Here is a 20087-nt window from a genome sequence, read left to right on the forward strand (position 1 = left end):
GACTCTTCAAGTTGATCATTGATGTCAGTCACATCAGAATATCCTATCAATTTACAGCCAATAAGGAAAATCAAAGAAAAGGCTATTTCTAAAAATCCTTGAAAGACCCTTGGCGTAACACTAGCATTAAGCACTTATGCTGTTTGACACTCAGGAGGCAATAATCAAGAAATGTGCCTACAAGAGGGCAAGAATTTTAATGACCTTTACTGCTGTATCCTAAATATAATCCATAGTGGCCATCTGTATTTTCAGCAATACATACCAGCCCTCATGCTCCAAATCTTTCCCCAGACAGGGCTTTCTATCAAAATCCATTTACTTTTCTTTGAAGCACAGCCCATACAGGTTTATGCCACCGCAAATGCTGCACTTAGCTCTCTGTGGGGCCGCCAACGCTTGTGTCACTGAGTTGACCTCCACCCAGCCTTCCTGATGTAGGATCGACACAAAACTGCATGTGTTTAAGGTCTACAACACGACGCTCTGATAGACGCATATGTTGTGAAATGATCACCACAATCTAGCTAATGAACACATCTACCACCTCAGTTACCACTCGAGTTGATTAACGTTAAACGTCAAAATGTTTTCAACTGTCCTCAGTGTCTCTCCCCCATCCTGGTTGGTCTGCTTTGACTTCTTCCCTCTGAACTGAGTCATTTCTATGAAAAACGACGCAGAACCTGCTGAGCTTTGAAGTGACACTGTGATTCACTCATTCTTAGGTGGGGAAGGCAAACAGAGGCGCCTAATTCATGGTTTGGTTGATGCTTGGGTAAATGGCTTCATCAACCCTTAGTGTCCCTACATCCCCATGATCAGAGAGATTGGATCACCTGACCTTGCTGACCTCACCAATTCTGATGCTCTGCTGTCAAGACACCAGGAATGGTGAAGTGAGGATCAATGAATTCCATAGGTGTTTTGGAATAAATGGAATCACTGATAAGACCCATTTTTTTAGGGTAGTTCTTGATACTTTGCTGTAACTTAAGAACTTGAGAAATCCTCTGTTCATTTAGAGCAGGGGTTGGCAAACTGTGGCCTGAGGGCCAAATGTAACTGCCACTTTGCAAGCTCAGAGTCTTTCTTTTTTCAAAGATTTAACTTGTTTACTCAGAGAGTGTGAGCAGGGGAGGGAACAGAGGCAGAAGGAGAGAGAGAGAAGCTCAAGCAGACCCCATGTGAGATGTGGAGCCTGATGCAGCGCTCCATCTCATGACCTTGAGGATCACAACCGGAGATGAAATCAAGAGTCATACACCTATTTGAGCCACCCAGGTGCCCTGCAAGCTCAGAGTGTGTAAAACATATTTTTACATGGTGGTGTTTTAAATGGTCATGTTAGTACCTAAGTAATACCCTCCATTTTGCCACGGCTTGCAAAAACCAAAATATTTATCACTTGGCCCTCTACAGAAAAAGTGTACTGACCCTGGTTTAAATGAAGAAACTGAGATTCAGAGAGCCCAAGTAAGCTGCACACGATGCATTTTCAGGGTGAAATGAATGCCCTTCCTACAACATGTGATATCCTGTACCTTTTCTGTTGAGATTATATGCACAAGCAGATTTTTTACCCCTTATTTTTAGGTGGGATGTACGGTAATAATGTGGGAGGGGGGTGGAAACACAAAGTTACAAGCATAGCACTGGCAAGGGCCAAAAGAAAACAAAAAAAACCAAAACCCCAGAACAACAGAAAAAATAAAAAAGCCCAAAATGTCCACAGCTGAGGCCAGAAGGCATGTGAACTTTGGGGATCCGGGTTCTGGTCTCACCTTCCGTGAGCTTTGTGACTTTTCAAATTATTTAATCTCTGAACCTTAGTCTTGCCCTCCGTAAAATGGGACTACGCTGCCTTCCCTCAGTGGCTGCTGAGGGGCTGAAATGAGGGGGTTCGTCCACGGCAAGCCCCACCCGTGCCACGATCGCGCTCGTGACAGTGATCAACGTGCTCCGGGGTCCAGGTTCTTGACTTACGTTCACAGAACTCGCATTAATATAATCCTCATTTCCCTGCAACAAGACCCGGGTGGTGTCATCTGCGGGGGAGAAAAACAACAACAAAAAAATTTGCCGATTATCCCGAGCGTTATTTTTATCCTGCCAAGTAAACAAGAGTTCAGTGCGCAACCCCATCTGCAGCTCTCGCCTCATTAGCATCAACACGATTCCCCAACTGTTCCGAGTCTGACATGGCGGCAATAAAGACGGTGGTGTTTACAGACACAGTGAGAATCGTTCCAGAATACCAGACAATCTGTTTTAAAAAGGGAAACATTATCTCAGCGTGTTGGGGGGGCGGGGGGAGGCCTGGGCTGGTGGCGGTGGAGGAGGGGAGGGAGGCATTCACACTGGGTACTCACAAGGCAGCACATCTTTATAGCGGTTTTTGTCCAAATTTTGAGGCAGCTTTGCAAACGTGATGGCCAGACCGGGCTTCTTTCTATAGAGTTGCTATATAACAAATACAGAAGTGAGAAAAAAAAACAAAAAACAAACAAAAAAAAAACCCAAACCCAAAACACCAACAACCCAACACTGCAAAAGACAGCTATGGAGGGAGTGAGGAAACCTACTTTAACAATAAAGTCTACCACTCCTGGCACTAGATCTTAGCACTTAAAAGCGATTAGATGCTTTAATTAATTAGTTGAGAGAGTGGGGGACGGGGGAGGCAGAAAATCTCACAGAGCCTGACAGGGGGCTCGATCTTACAACTCTGAGATCACGAACTGAGATAAAATCAAGAGTGAGATGCTCAACCGACTGAGCTACCCAGGTGCCCGTGGGTACTAGATTTTAAAAGAAAACTCTTCCTAATGAGGAATTTTACACTCCCATGAGAAACAGACTAGATTCACTTTTTTTTTTTTTTTTTTTAAACCTAAGGATCTTTGGGGAAAAGGAAGTCATAGGAAGGGGTCTGAGTCATAGATAATGGAACGTTGGTAAGTAAAACCTCGCCTTTATGACAGTTATTTGACAAATGCTAGGAGCAAGTAGAGAAAGGAAAGGATCCTGACTCAAAGTTGCATGGAAACCATTTACATTAGTCTAGGAACATTTCCCTCTGGTTCAATGGAAGGAACCAGCTTCTTAACTAAAGAACAAGAGCATTTCATTCATCATTTCAGAAGTCTGTTTCTACAGCAAAAAACGGTAAACTTCATTTAAACAGGCATTTCCCTGTGCATGTAATAGCTAGCAAAAAAAAAAAAATGCAATTCAAACCACCTTTGCACATCTCTAAGCACCTATGGGCACACTGGTGCGGCACCTGATAGGATTCTGGCAACGGCTCGTGGAGGTACCCTTACTTTGCAAGCAAGACACAGAGATCAAATATCTTGCTCACAATCACGAATGACAGGCTGAATTCAGATCTGACTCAAAGCTTGAGTTTTCTTTTTCTTTGAAACCAGACTATGGAGGTGTGGTTGTCATGTATGATGTAGTACATACTTCATGTATACAACTTGCTGAGTCGGGTGGGGATAAGTATATACCAGTGAAACCACCACCACCACAAAGGCCACAGACACATCCATTCCTTACCAGTTTCCCCTGCTCTTGGGTTTTCTTTTTTTAAAAACATTTTTATCTATTTATTTGAGACAGAGCATGAGTGAGGAGGAGGAGCAGAGGGAGAAGTAAACTCCCCACGGAGCAGAGAGCTCCATGTGGGGCTCAATCCCAGGACCTTGGGATCATGACCTGTGCTGAAGGCAGATGCTTAACCAACTGAATCACCCAGGCGCCCCTAGAGTTTTTTTTTATACAACTGTTTCTCATTCTTTGAACTAGAGAGTGAAAAAGCCTGAGTGAGCAGAGAAGAGAGGCAGAGATGGAGAGAGAGAATCTTAAGCTGATTCTGCGCTGAGGGTGGAGCCCCACCTGGGGCTCGATCTCATGACCCTGAGATCATGATCTGAGCTGAAGCCAAGAGTTGGGCACTCAACTAACTGAGCCACCCAGATGCCCCTTGCCAGTGGTTTTTTTTTTTTTTTTTTTGGCCAGTGTTTTTTTTTTTAAATTAACTTTATGAAAGTTTAAAAACAATGCGATTTTTTTTTCAATATTGGAAGTGTTCTTTTCTTCCCCCTAGAAAATCTGGGAAATTCAGACAGGTTTAAAGAAAAAAATATTACCAGTAATTTCACAACCCCCAAAACAACCCTTTTCATATGTTTTCTCTAATTTTCTATGCATACATGCATACAAATAAACATAAGTACACATGTAAACATGTAAGACAGACGTGCTACATTTTTAAAAATAAAAAATGAGACTCAACTACATATTAGCACCTCCTATACTATGTTCCATGGAACCTGAGCATTTTGAAAGACGCTAATAAGTATTTTAGAAAGGGATCCCTGGGTGGCGCAGCGGTTTGGCGCCTGCCTTTGGCCCAGGGCGCGATCCTGGAGACCCGGGATCGAATCCCATGTCGGGCTCCCAGTGCATGGAGCCTGCTTCTCCCTCTGCCTGTGTCTCTGCCTCATTCTCTCTCTCTCTCTCTCTGTGACTATCACAAATAAATAAAAATTAAAAAAAAAAATAAGTATTTTAGAGAAAGTTTCAAGGTCAAAGAAATTTGGGAAATACAAGCCACCTGTAGGTTCTATGACTCTCCAAGAAGGCCAGCCCTAAAGTACTTTATCTTAATTCTGATTACCTGAGCATTTCTCAAGCTAATTTGGAGGCCATGGAGGAACTCACATCTCCTAAGAGGTATTCTGGGAAATACCACCATAATTTTGAAGGCTGTTTTTTCCTCCTTATTACAGTGTCTACTTCCCTGTGCCATTAAATCTTCTAAATATTCTCGATATAAAATGATGTTTTCCCTGTATTAATTTATATTCTCATAATTGAACTCTTTTTCTTTTTAAAGATTTTTATTTATTTATTCAGGAGAGACACAGAGAGAAGCAGAGACATAGACAGAGGGAGAAGCAGGCTCCTTGCAGGGAGCACGACGTGGGACTCGATCCCCCAACTGGGATCACACACTGAGCCAAAGGCAGACACTCAACCACCGAGCCACCCCGGCGTCTCTTATAACTTAACTTTGACTCTACTTTTTTGATTGGGCTGTTTTCAATGTTCTTATTCTTATAAATTTCCTGGAGAATTACTTCAAAACATATTTTTAGGGACTTTGATACGTATAACTAAGTTGCCCTACAGGGATGAATGAGAATGGTTAGTCCATCAAATTGTGGCCAAAATCATCAATGTGTTTACAATTTGAAGAAGGCTGAAGAGTATTTTCCCCCCAGTGTTTTTGCAAATTGTATTTCTTGTTTTGTAAACTGACCTCTGGGAGTCTGCGTTTCTCTTATTAGTTTTTTTTTCACTAAATAAACAAGCTGCATAGAAATCATCAGGAGAGGATTAGCACTGAGTTTTGGCAACAGTAATTGTTTCAGGTCTCATGCATTTACCAAATGTTTAGAATTTGCAATCTCTCCCCCAGCTCAGCTACTGAACTTCACCATTCAGGTTCATAACCATCAAGTAGCCACTGAACAACTTCTTACACATTTGCCAGCTTTAATGGACAGAGACCATTCTAGAAATAAATTTATGATTTATGAGAAGGTTTGGTCTGATACTGTAAGGAGAATATCTGAGTCAAATTTCCCAAAATGACTTTTTGGTTCTAACTGCATGGAGGTAAAATCCAATTAAGTGAATATAATCAGTAAAGCTAAGCCGGAGGTTGAAAGATTTTTTTCCCCCCAAATAAAAAACCATAAATGTAATCAACTTGAGATGGTCTAACAGAAAAGCACAGATGTAACAAAAGGTGTTAAGTACAGTACATGAATAAATATATCTTAGCAATAATGATCTGTTAATAAGATTAAGGTACTAAAATAAAATAGCAGTGTTTAGACATTTTTAAATGTGCATACCCTGGGTTTATCTGACAGGAATGCATAAAGATTCATATCAAAGAAACTTCTTCACAGCAAAGTATTTTTTTATTAGCAGAATACTGGAAACAGCCTGAAAATTTCCCAATAGGGAGAAAGAAGTGTTGCATTAAATTATGGTACCGTCATACCACAAAACGATGGGCAATGAAAAGAATAAGATTAAAGTGCAGATTTGGAATGATATGCATTCATCTATTTTTAAGCAAAGAATGCAAATCACAGAATAAAGTGGTGATCCTTTCTGTGTACAACAGCACACACACATAACGCATATATAATGTATATGCGTGTGCACTTTTGTGTATAAAACATATTTGCAAGAGCACCAGAACAAGTATGGAAGGACAGGCACCAAATTGTTTTTTGTAAATTGTAACAAACAGAGGTAAACAAGAAGGGAGTCAGGAGACAATTCTACTTTGGCTATTCCTGAATTGCCTGAATTATTACAATGCAAATTCTTTTTTAAAAAGTCTTAAAATTTAGTTAACATATAGTGTCATATTGGTTTCAAGTGTAGAATTTAATGATTCATCACGTACATACCACAGCCAATGCTCATCACAAGTGTCCTCCTTAATACTCATCATGCATTTATCCCATCGCCCACTCCTCCCCTCCGGCCGAATTCTTTCTTTTTATGATTTTTTTTTCTTTTCTTTTTATGATTTTAGAGAGAGAGAGTGTGTGTGTGTGCATAAGAGTGCAAGTGACTGGGGAGAGGGAGAGAATCTCTGCTGACTGCTGAGCATGAAGCCTGATGCAGGCAGGGCTCGATCCTACCGCTGTGAGATCACCACCTGAACGGAAACCAAGAGCTGGATGTCCAACTGACTGAACCACCCAGGAGGCCCAGCCAAAATATTTCTTAAATTCAAATGACTAAATGAGGAAAAAAAAAAAAAACTAGAATAAATCTATACATAAAATTTTAAAATTCAACCAAAAGCTGGGTGAACAGGGAGATGATTTTGGGGGGCCTTTAGAAAGTAGGACAACACACTCATATTCATGTCTGCCTCGCCAAGATGAACACTGAACCCCATTTCTACTGAACTGCTTCCTAGTCATCCACTTAGCTTCTGAAGGTGTTAAGAGTTGGATTTCCACTTCCTTTAATTTATTGGCCTTTTCTCGAGATCTTGTGAGTTGCTCAGTAGGCTATGCAAACACTACTCTGAAAAGGGTGGTCCGGGGTGGAGAGTGAGGGGTTGGAAACCCAGATGTGTCTTCCCAGAATGGTGAGGGATGGAGGGAAAGAAATTAAAGTCCCACAGCCCCCTGTCTGGAGGCGACCTTTAGAGCAGGCTCTTTCAACTACTACTCATTATAAAAGTATACTTGGCTTCGGTTATTCCCAGGCTGAAGGTATGTGAGGCAAGCAAGAGCTCCCAGTCACAGCACCCTTCAATTGTGCCCTAAGACAAGAGCAACCGGGAGGCTGGAAAGGGAGTCTCAGGGGCAGAGGGTTAGAAGTTTTATAAAAAACTATTATTTTTTAAATCCTATAGTGCTTTGTTCTCATCTTACCGGACTGTAGTTCTAAGAAGCTGTGAAACCAAGGGTGAATGATAAAAACATCAGCTGAGAAAGGGTTGCCGTGGAACAACCATATTTAAGTTAGCACCAATATCAGTGGCCCTGGCCTCCAAAGACAGAAAGCTGAGCAGCGGAAACTAGATGTCTCCAACACAGTATCGCAGGGATGGGTAGGATGTGTGGCTTTCCAGCCTAAACATTTCTTCTTCTTCCAAAGATCCTCTAATATTAGAGAGAGGCCATCAGGAGAGGATTCTGATCTCCCCAGACTACTGGCCCAAGCAAAAGTGTGAAATGTGGTCGCCATCCTCGGACGAAGGCTTCAGACACCCCACAGGCTCTGATCCGTGGATGCTGGCAAGGCCCCGCACGGGGCAAGAGAACATTTTGTCAGCTCTCTCACGGGAGAAAAGGAGAATTCTCGAAGGCTGAGAACCCAAGGGGGTGGGGCTGGGGGTAGGGAGAAAAAAAAGGAGGGGGAGTTGAAGGGGCAACAGGCAAGGAGAGCTCAAACAGTAGAAAGGTTCCTTTCACACCCTCAGCAACGACCAGGATCTACTGAAGGGCAAGGATTTTTCAAACAGCTGCTTACAGCCTACTTCCCGTATCAAGCAACCAACAGCGGTCTTCATGGAGGCAGCATCTTGTTTGCTTTGTCCATTGCCATAAACCCTAGGCCAGGAATCCCTGGGTGGCGCAGCGGTTTAGCGCCTGTTTTTGGCCCAGGGCGCGATCCTGGAGACCCGGGATCGAATCCCACATCAGGCTCCCGGTGCATGGAGCCTGCTTCTCCCTCTGCCTGTGTCTCTGCCTCTCTCTCTCTCTCTCTCTCTCTGTGTGACTATCATAAAAAAAAAAAAAAAAAAAAAACCCTAGGCCAGCACTGGACCTGGCACACGGTAGGTGCTTCATCAAAATGTGTAGAGCGATGGAGCAGTGGGATCTGCAGCTTGAACAGAGGGTGCAGACCACTGAGTAAAGCATGACAAGAGGCGTCACGGAGCCATACAGGGAAGCCGAGGGTGCGGGTCTTGAGAGGCTGTTTCCCTTGTAGTACTTTGTAGACATAATTCGCTACTCAGGGGTGATCTGTCTACACTGGGGACTTCCCCTCTCTTTCCCTTGGTAAGAGAAAGATGGTACCTGACCCAGCCAGAGGGCAAGGGACGCTGTCTGGAGGGGACCTGAAGCCTCCCCTTATATTCCCATAAAGGTTTGCTGAAATAAACACTATTGCTAGTAATTTGGGGACCTCCAAAAGCGCTACACAATCCCAGATGTAGATCCCCCCAGCCTGGGATTAAGCATTCCTTTGAGTCCTTTTCACACATAAATACAGGATAATGAGTTGGGGTGACACTGCCTTTAAAGGGCTTCCGGAATTTCAAACGCAAAGCCCTCCCACTTGCTTTCTGTATTCTACAATTATGAAACATTTTCCTTAAAGAAAAAAAACCAGGAAAATTCTTAAATGCTTTTTTTTTTAAGGTATGAATTCTAATTGTAATTGCCTTCACTAATTCCTACGTGTGTCAATTTGAACCTCTCATTAAGTCTTCAGCTACCTCAGTCCTTCCAAATCGACTTTTATAGTAGTCATAGGAGCCAGTGAGTCACTAGTTTTCACACTAATGGATGTTTCCTGTAAGGGGGATGTAGGAGGGGCTTCAGGAAAAATGGGTCGGGAGAGAAAAAGCTCTGGGTTTCGTAGAGGAGGACAATGATGCTGAAGTGCAATGGGTGGGGGTTTCTGAGCTGGAGTCCTGAGGTCTCTGCTGTATCAGTGCAGAGAGGGAGGAGCACAGAGGTTCATTTCCTATTGTCCTCACTCCAAATGTCCAAAAAGAAGTCTTCACTGGACAAGAAAGAGGCAGAGAAGTTACACATCACTTGGTCACCGCATGGGAACGGGCGCAAAAGTCCTTTGCTGGGAAGCTGGTTCTCAAAGGACACCCCTCCCCTTGCTTAAATAGGTCAACTCAGGGAAAGCATGAAACGAGCCACAGAGTTTCCTTCGCAAAGAAATGAACCCGGGGCCGACTTAATGAGTTCCTTAACAAAAGAGCACCCTGGAGATGGTAAGACTTGGAGCGTGCAAACCCCAAATCTTCCCCTTTAACGTGAGACAGAGCGACGCCCTCGCTTGGCTGAACCAGGTAGAGTACTGAGGCAGTTAGATGCCAATCTGTAGCTCCCGGAGGGAAGGGCTCCGATTGGAGGCTGGGTGAGGAGCTGGGGGAGCACCCGGCAGTGGTGAGTTCGGACACTCGCTAGACGTTAACAGGTTCTAACCCTACCTCTGTCCCACCGGCCACTTGACACGAGGCAAGTCCCCACCCCCCCCAGCCTCATTTTCTCCATCTACAAAGGTGCCCTCCTAAAGTTGCGAGAATCAACAGAGACAACATATGTGCAACATACTTGGCAGATTCCAAAGTGCTACAGAAATGCTAATAATTATTAAGCGTGATTTTATCGCAGCTGGGACCGAATGCTTTCTGGAACACATTAGTAATTGTTTACCAAAAGCCACGGGAGGGATGGGGAATTCCCCTAATGAAAAAAATGCTTCCAAACAAGCTTTGCTGAAAACCAGCTAGCCATCACAGGGGGTATTGCATCCACGGCCCGGCTACACCAGGGCAGGCCCTTAGCTGACGCTAAGGGGGTGGGTAGTGCGGGCACCTGCTAGGGACCAGCCCCCCCCACCCTGCTCCTGCCAAGAGCACAGCCCCCATCAGATATGCTGCCACCATCTGCCAATGGTACTGGAGAAACAGGTGGAAAACCAGAAAAGCCAAGACGCTGGAGTCAGATAGCCCAGAGTTCCAAACCCAGGAGACACAACCACTTCTTATATGGAGACTAAACGTGTTGTTTATAAATAATAATAGTTGTTACTCTTTATTGCATTCTTATCATGTGCTAAACCATGCGTTGAGTATGTATCTCATCTAACCCTTATAGCCAACTCATGAGCTCCCCAATTTATAGACAGGGAAGTAGAGGGTACAGAGAGGTGAAGGGACATGCTGCCTGAGGTCACGCCGGGAGTGAGCGACAGAGCCAGGATTTAAAGCCTGGCTCTGTGTGGCTAGATTGCTTCTCAGATCTTTTCTAGGTCTGATGCTGCTGGACTATTCTAATAACAACTCCCACACGTAAATGCCACTTTGTTGTTTCCAAAGTTGTATACTTGTTAAGAGAACAAGCTCCTGAATTAGCTTGTCTGGTTCTAATCGGGCTGAACCATTTACTGTGCAGTAAGCTCTCTGAGACTCTGATCGCTCATCAATACAGTGGGGAGAACAGTTCTGTGAGGCGATGCCCCCCACAAGGTGCTTGGCACATGCACTAAGTGCTCAATTAAAGGTTTCCCTTTGTAGTCATTTCCTGTTTGATCTGGTTTCCTTGAGCATTCCTCCCCTCTAAGGAGGTGTGGGAGACATCTTCCTCCTTCTATAACAGGGGTCGTTATATTATGTTCCACACTCTAGGGTTCCTTGGTTGGGGGGGGGTAGTGTGGGGAGATCAAGAAGGCAGGGCTCCAGGTACCCCACCAGCTCCATCAGGGAGCAGCTCTGGTGTTACCTATTTTGCAAAAGACCATAGTTAAAAAGAGGGTTTTTCCCCCACTTGATTTCTAGGAAACGTATAGACTGAACGAAACGTGCACATCCTAAAATGTAACCCTAAAATTTCTAAGGTCTCCATTTCTCATGCTGCTGTCCAACTGTAAGCTCTAAAGAGGACACTTGACATGGGCAGCAGTGGTACAGTCCCCACTCTGTGGTCCCCCTGGGGCAGCGTGTCCATCAGAAATCTCCCGCCAATCTTGTGAGGAGGATCAACAGCCAGGCCCCATCCCCATGCGTGCGGCTCATCCAGCAGCTGTGGGCTGAGCCCCATTTCACAAGCACCTGGGGGTATATTCCATGCAGGCGGTGGGTCAGTGGGTCACCCTTGGAGAGACACTACTCAAAACTGCAGGGGATGGCGGGTACTTGTCTCTCAAGTATTTTTGAACCTCTCAGTGAAGGTCGGTTGAACAGTGCTCAAGGAAAATCTTACGTGGGATTCCCATATGTAAAACCAAAGCGGAGCTGGCCGCATGGAGGGGGTTTCCCGGAGCACTGTGGAAGACCACGGTTAAGCTCTTTTTCCCTCTTTGAGGACCCACAGTGCCTCCTTGTGGACAATCCGATCGAGGACAGAGGTGCGCCATTCAAGGACTCCCAACACCTGGAGACTCCTCCCAGGACTCCTTGTGGCACTGCTCAACCCAGGTAGGTACGTGTGTTTCCCTGTACTACCTGACACCTTAGGAACTTAGTCTGCCTTCAGGCTGTGACCCTCCTGGCATGACCTTCCCTCCACACTTAATCCCATCCATCCTCTTAATACATCTCACCCCGGAGGACCTCCTGGAACCACCCCCGCCCCACCTCCATTTCCTAGGGAACATACGTCCTACGTAAGGAAATCTTGCCCTATCCTTGGTCTGTAGCTGTTTCAGGGACTCGTGATACATCCCCCAGATACACCAATTTTAGACCATTAGCTCCTTGGGGCCAGAAATCCTCTCTTCCCCTGTGTTCCTGACCCAATGTTTGGCATGTGGTGAATACCTAACACAGGCTCGCTGAATGAGCCCCTCCAAAGTGTCTCCCCGCCTTTCCGAACCATCCCCTCCAATGCCAAGTATTTATTCATATTCTGCAACCAGCTTTTATCTTCTCGTTTCAATGATTTTTGGAGAGTGTTTAAAAAGTTGAGTTTTACAGTGTTTACAATGTATATTTCAATTTTGAACTTTTTTGCAGTGCAGGGCCCGACAACATAACCTCTACGTTTTTGTCCTTCAAAATCTTCAATCAGTGTAGCCTCCTGCAGGACACTGGAAAGAGGGGCTGCTCCTCTTTGTAGATACTCAGTGCCTGTCTACTACTTCTACCAAGTAATGGTAGTACTCCTACCCTCTTACCCTGATTTCATTTCCACAAGATAGGAGGTTATTTTTTGTTTTTTGTTTTTCTCGGGGTGGGGTTAATTCTCATCTTTTATTTCTAGTTTTTTTTTTTTATACTTTCTACTATTGTTTGGATACACATTGCTCTAGTAACGCACATTATCTACATGCTACTCCTTAAGCCATTATAAACCTTTCTTTCACTTAAGAGTCTTTGCTTTATGGTGTTTGCTCTTCAATATTGAGGTCACTTATGCTTTCCTGAATCCATATGGGACCACATGCATTTGACAAACTTCTCAGTTTTGCTTTTGTGACTTTTCCCTTTCTGTAGCTTTCCAAATACAAATGGCATTGCTGACATCTGCGCTTGAACCGAATCTGGACTCTTTCCTAATTTATGAATCCTGACTCTGTAAGTAGTCGCTAATCACGATCTATTTTCTTTTAATGGTCTATGTTAGGTTATCCTCTTCTGTTATCCTTTATGGCATGAACTACTCTTCTTCTACCTTTAAAAAATTTAGAAGATACACACACTCCATTTTCATTCTGCTAGCAATCCATCCGTGGACTTAAAAACCGAATCTCCTGTGTTCCCACTTTGTTCTGGGAGGGCCCTGAACTGAGCTGTGTCACAGGCTCAATTCTATGACTAGAGGTTCCTCCTGCAGAAGGAAGACAGGGTCTGCCTCTGGATTCTACTTCCGTTCACACGGTTCTGGGGGACCCGGGCAGGCCGGCTGCTCCGCCCTTATGGGATGATGCTACCTACCTGCTCCAAACTACAGAGGGTGTCTGGTGGGGTCAGGGACTGGCTGGCTCCTCCGCCACCCTCCGGGGCTCACCCACACTGCCTCTCCAGCACCTTCCACTGCCGAGCATTCTGAGCTTTTGTGTTGGCAGCTAAATACGCTCAGAGTCCCTCCTCCTCAATTTCTGACACGTTTCTCCATGGCTACGGAGCATTACTAGGTAAGAGGGTGAGGCTGAGTTCAGCACCAGGCTGTGGTCCCGTTCCCGGTGTTCTGGGCCTGCTCTGCTGCCCTGTGCTCTGAGTCCCCTGCTGTGTTCCCATGACGAGCACAGGCTGCCTGGAGACTTGGGTCACTCAGCAGCATCCGAGCAGCCCACGGAGACATTGGGCTGCTGTGGCTTCCCCACAGGCCCAGGACATGGCCCTTGTGGCCTCTTACCTCAAACTGGATCAGCACCGTCCCGCTTTCAAGGCCCTTCTTTAGCTGGTCCATGGATCCCTCCAAGGTATCCCCACCCTCTGGGCAAATGGGGAAAATGGCCTCTGGGAAAAGCTGGTTCAGCTCATCGTCGGATTTGATGTCAGTGAATGAGTGGACAGCTGTAGTGAACAAGAAAGAGTGTGTCTGGCAGGGGTAGAAACGTTCTGGTTGATCGGTTTCCTCAAAAAGAATTATACTTACGACACCTGAATGCAGATGGTTTAAAACAGCTTATTAAACGATTAAGCTCATGGTAATCACTTTCACCAAAGACACTACTTCTTGAATGATTCAGTAAGTGCTAATTATACAAAATGACATACTAATCTTTCTGGTTAGTCTTAAATGATGGTGTTTTGTACTTAGAGCCTTTTGACAAAGGTAAGAGAAAGGGAAAGTTTTTTTTTTTTTTTTTTTTTTTTGAGAGCGAGAGCAAGAGAGAACACAAGCAGGGGAGGGGCAAAGGGAGAAGTGGGCTCAACCAACTGAACCACCCAGGTGCCTGGAAAGAATGCTTTTAAAGTGGGGTGACTGGGTGGCTCAGTGGTTGAGCGTCTGCCTTTGGCTCAGGGTGTGATCCTGGGGTCCTGGGATCAAGTCCTGCATCGGGCTCCCTGCAGGGAGCCTGCTTCTCCCTCTGTGTCTCTCCCTCTCTGTTTCTCTCATGAATAAATTAAATATACATATATATATATATATATATGTATATTTTAATGTTTTTAAAGAGACCTCACTTTTTTTGCTTTTGTTCTGACCTGGTTACTCTTCCACCCACCTGTCTCTCCTTCTATTAACAACATGGTCCCACAGAGCCCAGGCGACCTCTACCTCAAGGCCATTGTCAGGTGGGAGGCTGTGGCATCAAGGTTTGGGGGGCACGGGAAGGGATCTGGAGAGATCTGGTGAGGCCTCACACATGCAGCACAGCTCTGGGCTTGGAGATTTATGGAAGCAGAGGGAAAGCAGGTATGAGGGGGACCGGGGGCTGTACGTACACCTGTGCAACCAGAACAGAGATGTGGCAGGGCCTCGAGTTACACACACATTTACCTTCAGTATTTTTAACCTGGGCAGAAGGATCCAAGGACTCGGCTTGTTTTACAACAACAACAACAACACAAATAATTGTATTTAACAGCGGCCATCCTTCAAATGCCCACCAGGTATCAGGAAGCACTCTAGGTGCTTTCCAAGTATAAGCATCATTCCATCTTTGCTAGAACCCTGTGACAGAGTGGTTATCGTGCCCTTATTCTACATCGGAGGGAACCGACGCACATACTTGGGTAAAAACTTGCTCGAGATCCCTCAACCCAACAGAGGTGGAGGCAGGATCACCCCGGGGACAGCCAGGCTCCTGCCCCACTTCTGCTTTACCGACGTCAACAGAACCCAACACTTTACGAAGGGGCTGAAAAAGCAAACATGTGCAGGGCCAGACGGCGAAGGGAGGGGCGTAATGTGGGGGGAGTGGGCCTGGGAGGAATCAGGGCTCGTGTCCTGGCTAGAGGGGGTGGGTAGGTGCTGCCTACCTCCAGAGCACTGGCCCTGAGGGGCTGGGCCCCGCGTGGGCGCATCTTCACATTTTTCAAGTGAGAAGTCCCACATCCTGGTTGTCAGGCGAAAGGTCTCCATTTTCCAGTGCTGGCTACGAGCTCAACATTTTCAAAACCACGGAATGGGCCAGAGAGGGCCCTGCTTCCCTGAGGCCCCGTGGCTCCTCCCCTGCGGTGGCTGTTACCTTTCCTCCGGATCACCAGGGCCAGCTCCCGCGTGTGGGACTCCCGGCTGGCTTTGATGAACATCACCACCTGGTCATGGGTGTGCTCTGAGATGTCCCGGCCATTGATTAAGACGATTTGATCCCCTTCGTTCAGCTTAGGAATGCAGGTGTCCGCCTGGGTGGAGAGGAAGAGCGAGTTTCTTCGGTTACCATAACACAATCCTCAAGGGCAGGACGCGGGCGCTCTCGGAGCCCAGACACCTGAGACCAGGTGCGGGTTCTGGTCTCCCTCGGGGGCGGCCGGGCCATTATTTTTACATCCGCTGCTACGCGGACGTGGTCGCTGGTTGTGGGAGTCTAAAGAAGTGCTGCTCACGACCTAAGTCATGCGGCATTTCGGAATAAAGCTACGCAACGTACTGAAGCCATTTCTCTACGAGAGCCAACCTTCACCTATTACTGTAATGTCGTCACCGCGAGGCTTCTGATCTTTTGTTTTCTCGATGTGCTGCTAGAAAATGGCTTGTCAGCCGAACGTGAGCGTTTGTCTATCTTGCGGTGGAGAAAGCCTCTGTCAGCATAAATAACCCCAAAGGCAGAAGCCAGCACGGAGAGAAGAGTGCACTGAACAGTGTAGGAATGGAAGCCCTCCTGACCTGTGGGGCCATAAGCAGTAGGAGAAAGCAAACTACGTGCTGAAGGACCACTTACGAGTAAAACCCCCGAACTAGTTCCTCCTTAGGAGACGCAGTGAGTGACTCTTGGCTGCTCATCTGCTCCAGAAAAGCAAATCCTCTGAGGAGGCCTACACGGAGCGCAGAGGGCAGGGTGCTGCTGGTGGGACGGTGGGTGCACGTGCACAGAGTGAGCAGAGCAACACACTCTGCGCCTCAGTTTCCTTTTCTTGAGAGTACTTCTGAATGTTAAAGTGCACACCAATCACTCAGGAATCTTGTTAAAAATGCAGACTCTGGTTTGGGAGGTCTAGGGTGGGGCCTGAGATTCCGCATTTCTAATGAGTTCCCAGGTGATGCAGGTGCTACCCTGACTAGCAAAGTTCTGGAAAAACATGGGTTCCACACTTTCTTTCCATCTATATGCATGCATTTACACACCCCCTTTGTTGCTGGCAGAGAAACAGGACACAGAAATAGGAACGTTAGATTTAATAGAAAACAAACGTAGGCGAGAACGAAATATGTTCACTTACAGGTGACTCTGGGTTTATCCTTGATACCACAAGAGGCATCTTTTGATCCACTCCTCCCTATAAACATGTTAAATTAAAAAAAAAAAAACAACAGAAACACTTGAATAGCTCATAGCAACAAAGACATGCAGATACTGCTGACACATGGAGGGTTCAAATTCCACTTTACCCTATTCTAAGCCCAGGGAATCCTTTCAGAATTACAAGTTTCCTGACTCCTTGGGGTCTAGTGGGATAACCAGAAGCCTCTCACTGCCACCCCTACGATTCCATGAACTAAAGATGAGCTCGGAGGGGTCAACGTTCTTTTTAAAAATGCAAACGTGCTTAGAGGACTCTAAAAGCACAGCCTAGAAGTACTGCTGGGAAGGGAGTTTCCAGCATCATTGGAGAGAGAAGCTGTAGGAAGTCGTCACATGCCTGAGGGCAGGTTCCCAGCACGGGGCTGGGTACAGCACAGGGACTCCGTGGTGGCAGCGGAGACCACCTGCCCTCATTCTGCTCTAACTTTGTAAAGGGCCTGAGGGTACCCAACATTTTAGGTAAGGGAGTGAGGGCTCTGGTGCAACTACTGACCTCTGCCACCACGAGGCCAAGAGAGCCACAGACCATTTGTAAATGAATGGGTGTGGCCACGTTCCAATAAAACTTTATTTTCAGAAACAGATAGGATGAGGCTTGTGGGCCAAAGCAGGCAGATGTAGGTGAAGGCCCTGGAAATGGCCCTGCAACTTGAGCTGTTTCTCTCTCTCATCGGCTTTAGTGATGCCAACAGGTTCCCTCAAAAACCCCTCTTCTGGCCAACTGTGTGTCATCTCTGAGCCCTAGTACATATTTCTAAAACGGGTTTAAAAATACCACCTTCACCGATTATAAGCACTCAGTAAGGCGACATAAAGAAGCACACAGCATGGGGCGCCTGGGTGGCTCAGTTGGTTAAGCGTCTGCCTTTGGCTCTGGTCATGATCCCAGGGTCCTGGGACCGAGCCCCACATTGGGCTCCCTGCTCAGCGGGGAGTATGCTTCTCCCTCTGCCTCTGCTGCTGGCTGCTGCCTCCTCTCTCTCTCAAATAAATAAATAACATCTTTAAGAAAAAAAAAAAAAAAGAAGTACACAGCAAGTACCAAACACAGAGTAGGCCCTTGGTGTGAGGCAGCATTACGGCCACTTTAAAACCTCCCCAGTTCTGAGGGCTGAGCCAGTTTCCTACTGTAGACTTAGGCACGCAACACACTCCTAATGGAAATTTAAAAGCCACCCTTAAAAAGACACACAACTTACCTTCAGATTAAATCCAAATTTTCCATCTTCATCTGGTGTGATGCGGATCAAAACTAGGTAGCCGTCACCATTATCATTCTGGAAAACATTGCAAAAATGATTAATTATGTTACTTCTCTCTCCAACGGGTGGTGAGGAGGTATTTTCTCTTGGTCCTAACCACGTAAGTTGCCCATGAGGCACCTCGGCACAGGAAAGCCTGAGTGGTCGCCTGGCCGCTCAGGTGCCACAGGACCCGAGCTCACCCACCTTGTCACAGTAGTACTGGCTGGAGTCCTCGGTGGAGCCCCCTTTGGTCACCCTGTGGAAGTCCTCTAAGAACTGCTGATCGACGCCCTCTGGTGAGCAGGAGCCTGGAGCATTTGAAGATGGAGACACAGAACTGGATGACTTCTGGGTCAGGCAGCTTTGTGCTGGATTGTTCTCGGATATACTCCTTCATTATGGGGAAGGAGGAGATATCTTAATAACTGGATTGACATTTTAGCAGAGCAAGCATTACTGACTTTTGGGGCCTGGCATCCCAGGGCTGTCATGAATCCCTGCAACCATAGAAGAGCTCCAAAGGTCAAGCCGAGGGCTCTGGCACACGTGGGGGCCCACTGGCCACCCTTCCCCTTGTCTGGCCAAATATCATCACATTTCGGGGAAAAGGAACAGGAGAGCAGGGAGGATCCAGGAGCTGCTGAAAACTCAGCTCCGTTCCCAGCTGCTCTGAAGGTGACAGGGAAATGTGCCAGCTACTTTGGTGGCTTAATTACTGAAGCTCACTCAGATGCATGCCTCCATCCCTTATGAAAGCTTTTACCTTCCATTTCATTCCTGCTGTTAGCTCTGTTTCAGTAGGACTCTTGGCTGCCCCCCCCCCCCACACCCAAATAGGACTAATGTTCCACATCCAAGATTTACATTAATCCTAGTTTGCATTACTTGCTGTGACCTCCATGAATTGTCTACAATGAGGTTATACTTTCTCGCCCTCTCATTTATGTCCTCCCGTGTCTCAGAGCCCACACGGGGTCCGATATGGTAGCCCCTAGTCATATGTGGCCATTTAAATTTAAATGAAGATCAGGAAGTTCCTTGGTTGTATCAGTCTCATTTCAAAAATGCTCAAGAGCCACAGACGGCTTGCGGCTCCTGTTTTGGACACATCATTTATAGAAAAATTTTCATCAGCATGGGAAGTTCTATGAGACGGTGCTGTCTTCGAGGATTACAGACTATCAGAACTGAACACACCTCTGAGGTCCTCGGTCCAACTCCCATTTCACAGATGAAGAAACTGTGGTCTAGAGAGGCAGTGACTCACCCAAAGGCACTCAGCTTTCCCCTCATTTCTCATACAGAATCTGATGGACTGGGGTCCCCAAGCATCGCTCTCTTCCAGGCCACGCCAAGTCTGTTCCTAGGGACCCCCTCCCTCTCCACCACAGAGGGCTACGGGATTAACCATCTCAGCTGTCACTGTGTAGGACACTCGACTTCTCTGCATCACACACACCTACACTATCTCCCTTCCAGAACCACAAGCCTAGCAGAAGATGCCTTAAAATGCCTACAGCCTATAGGGTTTTCCTTACCTTCTACCGACTCTGCCACATTCTAACCTCATATGGACTCAGGAGATGACTGAGGTCAGTAGACAAGGCATTCAGTGACACATAATAGGCAAAAGACGGTTGCTGCTGCCTCATTAAATTTTTATCTCCAACCCTTCTCCATGGATTTCTCATTAAATTGGGGCTTCTCGGTTTCCTAGCAAGTTCAAATTATCTCACTCTAAATATAAAATCTGTATCATATTCACACGATAAATCACAATCTCAATTTATGTGGATATAAAAATTCAGTGACAGACCAGTGTGGAAATTACACTGCAACATGCTAGAAAAGAGTTTGGCCTTATGGCTTTCCAGTTGCTGGGCGAGGGAAGGGGTGCAACGGATGGGAAGGCATTTCAGAGACAGGATATTTGTTAAGTAAAGCTATCTCCCAGTGGTAAGTTTTCAGAGTGAAAAGGAACAAATCTTTAATTTACGTAAAGCTTTAAAAAAAACTTAAAAAATTACCCCCAGGTAGGGTAACTCCACCGTTTTAATGTTGCTAAGAGCACCCCCTGGTGGCAAGAGGGGCAACTGCTTTGACAGTCGCTAGACCAACACCAGG

At 46.1% G+C, this 20087-nt stretch overlaps 1 protein-coding gene across 9 annotated transcripts in view; it reads right to left on the reverse strand.

Annotated features, from left to right (window-relative positions):
• PTPN3 (protein tyrosine phosphatase non-receptor type 3) overlaps nt 1–20087 on the reverse strand; it is a 141501-nt gene that overhangs the window by 9655 nt on the left and 111759 nt on the right. For all 9 annotated transcript variants that reach the window (XM_035696681.2, XM_025432052.3, XM_025432050.3 and 6 more), the window contains 7 exons: nt 18168–18354; nt 17919–17996; nt 16637–16693; nt 15445–15601; nt 13662–13822; nt 2373–2463; nt 1987–2048 (listed from right to left, as the gene is read on the reverse strand). In XM_035696681.2, the coding sequence (XP_035552574.1) occupies nt 1987–2048; nt 2373–2463; nt 13662–13822; nt 15445–15601; nt 16637–16693; nt 17919–17996; nt 18168–18354 (793 nt within the window). The remainder of the gene's footprint in view (nt 1–1986; nt 2049–2372; nt 2464–13661; nt 13823–15444; nt 15602–16636; nt 16694–17918; nt 17997–18167; nt 18355–20087) is intronic.

This window comes from Canis lupus, chromosome 11, assembly GCF_003254725.2.
Source record: "Canis lupus dingo isolate Sandy chromosome 11, ASM325472v2, whole genome shotgun sequence".
Lineage (NCBI taxonomy): Eukaryota > Metazoa > Chordata > Mammalia > Carnivora > Canidae > Canis > Canis lupus.